Here is a 12872-nt window from a genome sequence, read left to right on the forward strand (position 1 = left end):
TGGGAAATGTCTTTCACTATTAAAAACTTATATCAATGCTAATTGTGCTAACACACACCCAACAAACCTAAATAAACTACATGTTCTAAACTGATTTGACATGAAAAAACAATACACAATACTCCTTGTCCATTTGAGAGATGAGTGGCTGATAAATCAAGCTCTCTGAATAATTTGTAGCTTATTACCCCCCAAAGTTTTAACATAATAGTACTGAAGAATTGTCACTTCTACGTTCTTCAAAAATGGAGCAAAAAATTTTGTGACTATATTTTATTTATGGAATCTCAAAATTGAAAAACTGAATGCCAGATGGTCCTGTAGTAACTGCAAGTCTGGCTCCCCAGGGACTGGAATCCACTTCCATCTTTGGACTATTGTAGTTCTCTCTGTTTCTTCCCCTAATTTGTCTTATTAGCCTTTGGGGCCTAACATTTAACCATAGATGTATGATGATTCCCAGTATCTTCTCTTTTCTGTCCCCACTTACTTCACTCATCACATGTTGTCTGCAAGTGTGCTCTTGTTTTCTAGATCTTCCATAAGGTATACATCCCAGATCTGAACATTTACAGATAGAAGAACTGTCACTCCTTTGTTCTACTTAGTATTCTTCTCTTCTGTTTAACACTCAAATATTGAAATAGCTTTTTTGACACCCACATGCATTTTGAGGTTAGTTATTTTTACTTTTAAGACTGCTTTTAAGCAGTCTTTCCCCAACGCACATGTATGCATGTGGTGTTTTGTTTAGCCTATTTTGGAGAATCATCATTTGCTCCTATTAAAGTTTTCTTGTGTTAGAGTCATTAAATTTTTAAATGCTTTTGGATTCATGTAAATCTTTTTCTTTTTGGTCACTTTAAATTTTGAAATGTAAACCGTCTACATGGATAAATAAATATACTGAATGAAATAAGTCTTAGAACAGGGCCCCATAGTAGGCTTCAGAAACTTATCTTCAGATAGATACAAATTGACCCATTTATCAACACTCCTTGGGAAAGAGTTATTAATTTACTAATCCATGTATCTGCCCATATATCTCTAAGAACTTTGCAAGGAATGTGAAATCCCCATGATATTCCTTGTGAGGTCCTGCATTTCCCAAATAAGTTTAGTCAAGACCTTTTGAGTTCATGAGTTTAAGTCTGATCTTGTTATTCTTAGTGACCAATGTTTTCTTATCTAAGAATTTAAAACACGGTATCATTATAAGGATCTATTTTCGACCCTTTCCTAAGGTCAGTATCAAGTTGTCAACATCTTTTGTCTCTTCCAAAAATTGGAATGGCACTCTGGCCTGCCCTCCCCCACATCACCTTCATTCCACACTTCTGAATTACTTACAGTGGGCTGCTCAGAAATATACTTAGATTTTCTGCATGGTTTCTTGTTTTCCATCAGCAAGAAATAGGAAATTAATTGTTTTTTTTTGGTCATATCATTTTTGTGTAACTCCGCTTATTTGAAGTTTTCACTTTGACTCTAATTCCCATAAAATCCATGCAAATATCTGATATTCATTTTGCTAATGTTGTTTCTTGCAAGAGTAATACATTTTTGACATTGTGATCTTGTATTTTTTTTCTGTGCAAACTGGTGGTTTTCTTATTGTTGTTGTTTTATTCTTTTTTAGGCACACGTCCTATTTTGTATATATGTTGTGTTTCAGTTTAAAAAATAATAAAAAAATAACCCTGACCTGATGCATTAAATAAAAACAACCAAACTACAACTTGATCTACAACCTAGGGGCCAAGTGCAACAGTCCCAGGTTGTATAGTGCAAGATATTGCCTCATCCAGCAAGTGGCAGGAAAGTGTTCTTATTGCAATAAAATTAGTTTATTTATATTGCAGTGAATTATCTGACAGTTGGAAGTAAAGTGACTTGAACGGAGTGCTTTTGGGGGCAAGTGCATTTTTCTACTTTATCAAAGATGCTACGTGGTCTAGTGGCAGCCATGTAGTGCTGAATTTGGTCTGGATAAGGAGATAGTATGGCATCTTTATTTACATTTTTCCCTATCTGCTTTATATACTCTTTACTTTAAAACATGTAAAAAAAAAAAAAAAAAAAAAAAAAAAAGATGGCACTGTAGGAGTGTGGCAGAGGAACTGAACAGCACATAGGCAAACTTAAAGGAACCCCCACCTTGGCACTGTATCCATCAGTTCAGATTTCTTGGTAATACACTTGTTTATACCCTTCCAGTCTTATTTACTTGACTTCCTCAGTTACTCGGGCTCAAAAATAGCAAGTAAGAACGAAATAGTGTAAAGAAAGGGAATGCCCCAAATGTAGGTAACTTTAAATTTCTGCTGATATATGTATTTTATATAGTGTATATATAGATAGAATATTTATTTGTACACATCTCTATATGTATATTATGCTTCAATAAAAATTTATTTTTAAAAAAAGAATCTTGACTGATGCAGTAACCTTCATATATATTTATTTATATTTGTATGAAGTTTCTGTATTCACAAAACACATGAAAATAATTGAATAGAATTTTACCACATGTAGAAATTATGCTTTGGAAAGTGTAAAATAAATTACATGCTGTATGAAAAACTCACTTTCAGAGATGTGGGGTACCTTAAAGGTATAGGCAGTATTTTAGTTATAGTAAGCTAAAAACTGCTGTAACAAACAGACCCAAACTGTTAATGGTTCAGACATAACAGAAGTTTATTACTTGTTTCGGTGACTGATCAGAGTGGGTGTTTTAGATCATTGGACTCCCTCTTCCATGTGGTAATTCAGGTCTCAGGCTCTTTCCACCTTGTGGCTATGTCATCACTCAACCCATGTCTTCATTTGCGTTCAACCAGCAGAATGGGAGAGAGAAGAGAGCATGGGAAAGGGCTTCTCTGCTTCTTAGGATGGTGCTTCTGACAGTGGTGTACTTCACTTTTATTGACAATTTAATTCATGAGAACTAGTCATGTGGCCACACATTTCTGTGTAAGGGAGGCATGGGCCAAGAAATTATAATCCCTGTTTGGGCAGTTACATCCCAGCTGCAACTCAATTACTGTGGAAGATAGCAAGCACAAGTGTGAGGACAATTGGCCATCTCTACCACAGGCAATCATTTTCCAGAGCAGGTGAACTGAGTTTGCTGTTTGGGACAGATGTGTCATGTGTATTAAGGTCCTATGGACAGAGAAAACTAACAATTGTTTCAAACACAAGTCAACAATGAGATACCTCCATATACTCACCAGAACTGCTAAAGTTAAGAAGACTGACAAAACAAAATGTTGATGAGGATGTATGACTACTGGAGCTATCAGCATCATTGGTGGAAGTATAAATAATACAACTACTTTGGAAAAAGTTTTGGAGGTTTCTCATAAAACTAAACATGCACTTACCTTATGACCCAGCAGTTTCATTCCTAGTTATTTACCTAAGAGAAATGAAAATATATGTTCACAAAAAGTCTTGTACAAGAATGGTCATAGCATATAAATATCCTAAAAATGATCAAGGTGATGAATGCACAATTATGTGACAATATTGTGAGTCATTGATTATACCATTTGTGGGCTGTGTGTGTGTGAAGATTTCTCAGTAAAAATGTTTAAAAATATATATATGTTGAAGTCTCCAGTGTCTTGAAGCAGTTAGAAAGTAAACCTAAAATTGTGGAATTATAAACCCATACCAAACTGTGAAATCTGTTCTGTAACTAATTGTTGCAGTGTGCTTTGAAATTTCTTGCTTTTTTTTGTATATATGTTATTTTTCACATTTTTTATTGATATATTGAAGAAAAACCAAACATAACAAACAAAAAGAATGCTCATAGCAGCTTTATTCATAAAAGCTGCAAATGAGATACAGCCTAGGTATCCATCAGTAGGAGAATGAATAAACCATGGTATACGACAGAATGCCATTCAGCAATAAAAAGGAAAGAAGCACTGAAATATGCAACAACGAGGAGGCGTCTTAAAACATCCAAAGAACTCCAAGCAGAATCAACACAAGATGATCACATCATAATCAAATTGTGAAAAAACAGTAATAAAATACCTAAGGGAGTTAGGACAAAAAAAGACAAATATATTCAGAGGAACAAAGCTAAGAGTGGCAAATTTCTCATCAGAACCTATACAAACCTGGAGACAATGAAAAGATATCTTTAAAATATTGGTGGAAAAAATCTGTTGACCTAAAATTCTTTACTCAGTAAAATAAACTTTCACAAGTTAAGGCAATGGGCAGGCCATGGTGGCTCAGCAGGCAGAGTTCTCGCCTGCCGTTCTGGAGACCCAGGTTCGATTACTGGTGCCTGCCCATGTAAAAAAAGGCGAACTAAAGACTTTCAGACAAAGAAAAGCTTAGAGAATCGTTTGTCAGCAGATCTGCAGTACACGAAAAGTTAAAGGAAGTTCTTTGCACAGAAGGAAAATTATGCCAGATTCAAATGTGTTTACAAAGGAAAGATCACCACAATTGATAAATATATTAATAATAAAACTTTTTTTTTCTCATTTTAAACTTATTTTAAAGATCCACTATTTTTTTCCAGCTGATAACATGGAAGGTGGTGAAGAATAGAGAAAGAATGTCCCTGCTACACCAGAAACACTTAAGAAAAAGCAAAGGAATTTCACAGAATGAAGGTCAAGTGCCTGAAGATTGTGGAGTGATGTATTGCTTTGGGGTACCTGAACCTGATGTCAGTGGATGAACTGATATATAAGCAAGCATGGTTATGGCAAAATCAAAAGGAAGTGAATTGCCCTGACTAGTACCTTTTTTTTTGCATGGTCTCTTGGTAAATATGGTATCTGCATGGAGGACCTAATTCATGAGATCTGTATTGTTGGGAAATGCTTCAGAGAAGCAAAAGACTTACTGTGGCCCTTCAAATGATTTGAGATGGAATGAAGAAGACGACCACTCATTTTGTAGAAGGGGGAACTGCTAGCCACAGGGAAGACTAGATCAATGGACTTATTAGATAGATGAACTATTATGTCCACCATGCAGTGTAGTCAATTGATAAACAGTGATTGCTTTCACATTGGAAAAAAAAAGTTGGGGGGTAATTCATTGCTCAAAATAAACTGTGTTGTGGGGTTTATAGCATATTTAGAAGTGAAATATTTGACAACAGTGACACTAAGAATAGGAAAGGTGAAATTGAAGTATTGCAATATATGTGAAGTATAATTTTTTGAAGGTAGAGTGTGATAAGGTCAAGATGTATTTTGTAAAACTCATAGTAACTGTGCTAGTTTGAAAGGATGTATGTCTCCTAGAAAAGCCATGTTTTAATCTAAATCCCATTTCATAAAGGTAGAATAATCCCTATTCAATACTGTATGTTTAAAACTGTAATCAGATCATCTCCCTGGGGATGTGATTTAATCAAGAGTGGTTGTTAAACTGGATTAGGTGATGACATGTCTCCACCCAATTTGGGTGGGTCTTGATTAATTACTAGAGTCCTATAAAAGAGGGAACATTTTGAAGAATGAAGGAGATTTGGAGAGAGCAGAGAATGCTACAGCACCACTAAGCAGAGAGTCCACAGGCCAGCGACCTTTGGAGATGAAGAAGGAAAACGCCTCCGGAGGAGCTTCATAAAACCAGAAGCCAGGAGAGAAAGCTAGCAGATGACACCATGTTTGCCATGTGCCCTTCCAGCTGAGAGAAGCCCTGACTGTGTTTGCCATATGCCTTCTTACTTGAGAGAGAAACCCTGAACTTCATCGGTCTTCTTGAACCAAGGTATCTTCCTGGATGGCTGCCTTTGATTGGACATGTCTATAGACTTGTTTTAATTGGGACATTTTCTCGGCCTTAGAACTGTAAACTAGCAACTTACTAAATTCTCCTTTTTAAAAATCATTCCATTTCTGTTATATTGCATTCTGGCAGCTAGCGAACTAGAACAGTAACCAGTTTAAAAGAAAAGAGGTATAGTTATAAAGTCACTTAATGTAGATGAAATGAAATCTTAAAAACTCAATCCACAGACATGCAGGGAGAACACCGATAGTGTTGGACGCAGAAATTGTGTGATGCATCTGTAAGCCAAGGAATACTGAGGATTGCCAGTAGCCCCCAGAAGCTAGAAGAGGCAAGAAAGGATTCTCACTCAGAGCCTTCAAAGATAGCATGGCCCTGCCAACATCTTGATTTTGGACTTGTAGCCTTCAGAAGTGTTATAAAGACTTTCTGAGCCTCAAATTGGATTCTTCATATTCATCTGATTCCCATGTGAAGAATATTTTGAGGAAATGAACAATCTCTTCAAAGATGTAAACTGCCAAAGCTCACTCTAGAAAAAACAAATAACATAAATATCTTTATTTCATTCCATTCTTTTTGCCTCAGAGTAATATTTAGTTCATCCTTCTTAAATAGAATTCATCACATGCTATGGTTTATGATTGCCTGTGTAAAGACAGTTTCTTGAAAATAAGAAATGTCTGCTTCATCTCCATATTCCAGTGTCTACTGGAGATTACCATGTATTAATTAATTAGTTCCTGTTAAATTGAACAGATTAAAAAATCTTGGGCGGGCCACGGTGGCTTAGCAGGCAAGAATGCTTCCCTGCCATGCCAGAGGACCCGGGTTCAATTCCCGGTGCCTGCCCAAGTTAAAAAAAAAAAAAAAAAAAAACTTACCTTTTTTTTGTGGTAAAAGGGGTGGATTTAATTCTACTCTTATTAAACTTTATATGGATATGTGATCAGCTCCAAATAACCTTTTCTATATTGCAGAAAAGGAATTCATAATTGTGCTGATTTGAAAGGATTATGTAATTTAGAAAAGCCATGTTTTAATCCTGATCCAGTTTTGTGGGAGCACCCTTTCTTTTAATCCGTATTCAACAGTGCAGGTTAGAATATATTGATTAGATTATTTTTGGGTGTGGTTTGATTGGTTTACTGGAGTCATTTAAAAGAGGAAGCATTTTGGAAAAAGCTTAAGAGCCCAGGAGAGCCCATGCAGCCAGAGACCTTTGGAGATAAAAGAATATGCTCCTGGGGAGGCCTTCATGAAACAAGCTGGGGAGTATGTTGTTGTATCAATTAAACAAAAAAAATGAAGCTGAGTGAGAAAGCTAGCAGACAAGGCCAAGTCCACCATGTGACTTTCCGGCAGAGAGAGAAACCCTGAACGTCATCAACTTTCATGAACCAAGATATCTTTCCGTGGATGCCTTAGATTGGACATTTCTGTCTCCTTGCTTTAATTTGGACATTTTCACGGCTTTAGAACTATAAACTTGTAACTTATTAAATCCCCCCTTTTAAAAGCTCTTCTGTTTCTGGTATATCATTCCGGCAGTTAGCAAACTAGAACAATAATTAATTGGCTAGCTCTATATCTCTTAAATAATTGAATCTGTAGATTTTATACTAATTATTCAGAGTCTTCCATAAAATTGAAGAGCAGGGTGCATTTCTCAGACCAGTTTATGAAAATGCCATTACCTTGATACAAGATCAAAGTCATTACAAAAAAATTACTGAGCAGTGTTTCTCATGAATATTGTTGCAATAATCATTAATAACATTTCAGCAAATTTAATCTAGCAAAACACAAAATGAATATTGCATCATGAACAACTGGAGTTCTTTCCAAAAATAAAAAATTGTTTTTTTGAAAATCAGTTGATGTAATTCAATACATTAAGGGAGTATAAAAAGAAAACCCCTATCAATCTCATTAGATTCCAAAAAAAATTTGGCAAAATTCAGGACCCATTCATGATAGAAATTCCTACCAAACTTAAAATGGTATTTGCTCAGCCTGATAAAATGTATGTAACACCTAAAGCTAACATCTTTTTTAATAGTTAAGACTGAACACTTTACTTCTAATGTAGAGAACAAGGCAAAGATATTCAGTCTTACCGCTTGTATTCCATTGTACAATTTATAGCCAGTGCAATAAGGTGAACAAACAAAAAAGACAAAAATGAGATACAAATTGGAGAGAGAGATGCATAAAATTGTCTTTATTTGTAGATGATGTCATTGTGTAAGTATGAAGTCTTAAGGAAATCTATAAGTGAGCTAGTATAACTAATAAGTTTGCAAAGAATTCAAGTTCAGCATACCAGAAATAATTTATTTCTATGATAATTGAAATTAAGAAAGCCATCATAATATTTGCAATAGCATAAAAAAACGTGAAATACTTGTAAATAAATTTAACAAAATATGTGCAAGCCCTGAACACTGTGAACTATAAATCATTCAGAGAAATTTTTAAAAACCTAAATTAATGGAGAGAAATACCATATTCTTGGATTGGAACACTCAATTTTGTTAGGATTTTAATTATTTCCAAATTGAATTATAAATTAAGTGTAATCCTAATCAAAATCCTAGCAACCTTTTTTTTGTGTGGAGTTTGATTAAACTGATTTATATAGAAATGCAAATGAATTAGACTAGCCAAAACAACCTTTATAAAGAAGGATGAAGTTGGAGGATTCATACTACCTGATTGCTACACCTGCTTAGAAAGCTACATTACTCAAGATAATGTAATTTTGGTGTCAAGCTATATATGTCAATGGAACAGAACAGTAAGTCCAGAAATAAACCCACATGTATATGGCCACTTGACTTGAAAAGGTGACAAAGTATTTCAGTGAGGGAAGGGAATATCTTTTCAATGAATGTTTCTGAAACAAATGGATAACCATGGAAAACAAATCAACATTGACACCCTTACCTTATGCCACACAATTTATCTTGTAATGAATCACAGACATATAAATATAAGACCTAAAACTAAAATTTCTAGATTTAAATGTTGGAGGAAATCTTTGTGACCTTGAGTTAGGCAAAGTTCACATAAGGCACAGAAAGCATAAACAGTTAAAAAAAAATTCATGAATTGGACTTCAACAAAATTGAAAACTTCTCTTGAAGACATACTTCAGAAAAAGAAAAGACAAGATTTAGGAAAAGCATATCTGATAGATGGACTCATTTAGAATGCAAGAAGGACTCTTACATTGCAGTAATAAAAAGTAAGTGACAATTAAAAAATGGGTAAAATATTTAAAAATTGCGTGATTCACTAAAGAAGATATACAAATGGCCAGAAAGCACTAATGCTCTTCCCGGTGCCTGCCCATGCAAAAAGGAAAAAAAAAAGCCCTAATACTCATCATTGTGCTGGTTTGAAACTGTTGTATACCCCAGAAAAGCCATGTTCTTTAATCCTTTTTCAATATTGTTGGGTGGAATCTTTTTTTTTTTTTTTTGTATGCCGTATGGCGGGGTCACATTTCATTCTTTTTCCATGTAAGTATCCCATTATTACAGCACCATTTGTTGTATTTGTTGGTTGGTTTGGTTGGTTTATTTGGGAAGTGCAGAGGCCGGGAATTGAATCTGGGTCTCCCACATGGCAGGCAAGAATTCTACCATTGAACTACCATTGCATCCCTGGGTGGGATGTTTTTGATTAAGTTGTTTCCCTGGAGATGAGACCCAATTGTGGGTGGGGCTTTTTGATTAAGTAGCTTCCATAGAGATGTGTCAACACCCATTTAAGGTGGGTTTGCCTACAGGAGTCCTTTAAAAGGGAACCATTTTGGAAAAAACTTCAGAGCCGACATGAAACCCAGACATTTGGAGATGCTGAAGGAGAATGCCCTCAGGGAAGCTGCTTGAAATGGAAAGCCCAAAACCCAGCAGATGTCATTCACAAGCCTTCCCAGCTGACAGGTGTTAGGACCCATTGGCCTTTTGTTTTTTGGAGTTATAGTATCTGTCCCTGGATGCCTTAGTTTGGTCATTTGAATGGCCTTAGAACTGTAAATTTGCAACTTAATAATTTTCTTTTAGAGAAGCTGTTCCATTTCTGGTATATTGCATTCTGACAGCATTAACAAAACAGTCATTAAAGAAATGCGAGTTGTAATGCCATTAACGCTTCCACTGGAATGGCCAAGTTCACAAAAACTGCCATTGCCAAGTGTCAGTGAGAATGAGGAGCAAATAGAACTCTCACACATTGCTCCTGGGAAGCTAAAAAGTTTCCATTTCTTAAAAACTTAAATATATACTAATCCTGTTACCCAGCAATTCTTCAGTATTTGCCCAAGAGAAATAAAAACACAAATAAAATACCCAGAAACAACCCCAAAATCCATTAACTGATGAGTAGATAAGTCACGTCTATTCAATGTGTGCCATTCTACAACAAAAATGAACGAGCTCCTAATTTATTCAACATGGATGAATCTTATCAGCATTATGCTAAATGAAAAAAGCCAAACAAAAGACTATATACTCTATGGTTCCATTTATGTGAAATTGTAGAAAAGGCGAAATTACACTGACAGGCTGCATATTAGCCTGTAAAAGGCTGAGTAAGGGGGATGGAATAGACTACAAAGGGGCATAAGGGGAATTTTGGAAGTAATAGAATTGGTTTTTTTATCATGAATATGGCAGTTATGTGACTGTCTTCATTTGTCAAAATTTATCAAATTTTACAACCTTAATTGGTAAATTTTGTATTCCTCGTTAAGCTTGACCAAAAAAAAGAGTAAACGTGTTCATTTAAATGGTGGGTTTATGGGTGTTTGCTGTAAAATCCTTCCTGTTGTGTGTTTCATAATTTTTGTTGAAAACATTCCAAAATTATGAACTTGAGATGACTATCACAAGAAAAGATGCTCCAAATTTTATGTCCTGAGTTACTTTTCACATCAGTGACACTATGCAACCTGCTCAAGGGTAAGTACCATCAGGAATTTCCTATTTATGTATTTATTTAGTATTTATGTGTATATGTGTATATATATATTTGCTATGTTTAATTTGTTTAATATTCTCTTGTACAAATGCTAGGGTAGTGGGGTAGGATTGAAGAGAAATGCTAGCAGAAAATGGTTTGCAAAGTAATCAACTTAAAAGGGCTGAGTAATATGATACTCTTGGTTATAAATTGATCAAGGCAACTCTATTTCATTATTCCCTTCTGCAGCCCTCACCCAACAATCAGGAAGACTTATTAATAGAACATAAAGTGTTGTGAAAGTAATTAATACTTACTTGAAATCTGGAGGAAGATGCCCATAGTTGATTTTCTCTTCTCAAGAGCCAAGGTTCTGTAATTTTGTAGAATAGTTCCTGTTACAAGGCATCCCTAACTAATGCAACACTTTCATTACTGTGTATAAGGAGTAGAGTGCCTTCATTTTAATTGGGACTTTTCTTGTTTATAATTTTAACTATGACATTTCAATGTCACTCAAAACTTACATGTTAGTTGCTGTGTTTGTATAGTCAAATAACATCAGTACTTGTCTGAAGACAATACTGAGTGATTAATAAAGTGTTCATTAGGAAGCCCCTGTATTGTAAATTAGAAAACACATATCCTGGGACTCTGTGTGATTAACTGGTATACGAAAATATCTTATTTCCAGAAGGTGTGAAGATACTAGCCCCATATAGCTTATGGAATGTTTCACATATTAGGTTGTGAATTTGGTTAATAATCAAAGGGTAGTTTTAGTAAAATTTGGGGAGTAGGTTTTACTTTGTCTCTCCTTTTTTAGATTATGCTTTTTAATATTTAGCAAGTAATCTAAAATGACCACTGTTCTTGTTAAAAGATTCTAATAAATCAAACTCACCCCTATTGAAGATTTTTCTGTCCACAATGTTTTACTCTTTGTTGTAAGGAGAAGATAAGGGCATGGCTAATATTAATGGCCAGAATTAATGCTATTTGTGGTGGGCCCTATAGTTCAATTATTTTTCCTGACTTAGAGCACAGTGACTAATTAAGAACTTCCAAATTATCAGTTGTGATTTAGATAAAAGAAACTATTATTTAATAGAATATGGAAGAGCTAAGGGTCCTTGTCCTCATGGTCTTATTTTTCGTGTTAAACATATATATTTTAAAAGGTGGAAATAGAAAAAATAGAAACAAAAAGGTCATTATGCTCTATTGTTTCTAGTCTCTTCTGCCAAAGAATACTAATATGTAGTTCTTATTTAGTGAGAGAAGTTTTGAGCTGCTTCTTGGAATAAATGAGAATAGAAGAATTACCTCCAAGAAGGTAATTTTGTGAGGAATGATTTGAGAAGTTCTCTTTAGTTCTGTAAATGTAATGAGTAGGTCCCATTGTCCTGAGAGATGAGCCTGAAAAAATAATAGTAGTTGTGATTATAGTTAATAATATTATCAATAACAGCTTTTATCAATTACATAGGCCTCACTAATCAAAACTTTTTGTTGGGGAGGAAGCTGACCAATTTTTCAAGAGATGTTGGAATCCTCATGACAACCCTGTGAAGTAAGTGTAACAGTTGAAAAAGCTAAGATCCAAAGTGTTGAGTAACTTACCAAAGACCATTACATAGCTTGGAAGTTGGGAGGGCTAGATCTGTATTGGTTGGTGTGAGGGTGGTGGGGATGCGGGGTTGAGTGATGGGTTGGGACTCAAAGAGAGGCAGAAATAAATGTCTGGAATGAGGCCTTCATAGTCTGCAACAAAGGGGTGGTGAGACTCGCTCATTGGCTGGAAGAGGTCTGATTTAGAGATATTAAGACAAGTAAGATTGGGAATGGAGTTTAGGCCTAAATTGTAGCTTAGACTTTTAGGCTAAGATATTTGGATTTTGTCTTTCTTTGCCATTGAAAGCTTTTGAGTTGAGATATGATGTGGATGAAATTTTATTATTAGATCTAGGAAGATTAATGGTCTGACAGTACAGTATGAAGGGGCTTTATCAAAAACAAACATTCAAATGGTTTTATGTACATAACTACATGTGGGAAAAGCAGTTTGCTTAAAATATGACATTTTGTATCTTTTCTTCCTAATATATTGGCATTTCTTC

General features: G+C 35.0%; 1 protein-coding gene across 3 annotated transcripts in view; it reads left to right on the plus strand.

Moving 5' to 3' along the window:
• PPM1B (protein phosphatase, Mg2+/Mn2+ dependent 1B) overlaps positions 1-12872 on the plus strand; it is a 147703-nt gene that overhangs the window by 121109 nt on the left and 13722 nt on the right. The window contains exon 7 of one of the 3 annotated variants that reach the window (XR_013164240.1): positions 12242-12325. The exons of 1 other annotated variant lie outside the window; for it this stretch is intronic. Coding sequence is in view for 1 of the 2 variants with exons in the window: in XM_077134128.1 (XP_076990243.1) it covers positions 4553-4556 (4 nt within the window). In the remaining variant the exon portion in view is untranslated. Of the gene's footprint in view, positions 1-4552; positions 5109-12241; positions 12326-12872 lie in introns of those variants that run through there. One more of the 3 variants, XM_077134128.1, reaches the window with a different exon arrangement.

This window comes from Tamandua tetradactyla, chromosome 17 (assembly GCF_023851605.1).
Source record: "Tamandua tetradactyla isolate mTamTet1 chromosome 17, mTamTet1.pri, whole genome shotgun sequence".
Classification (NCBI taxonomy): Eukaryota; Metazoa; Chordata; class Mammalia; order Pilosa; family Myrmecophagidae; genus Tamandua; species Tamandua tetradactyla.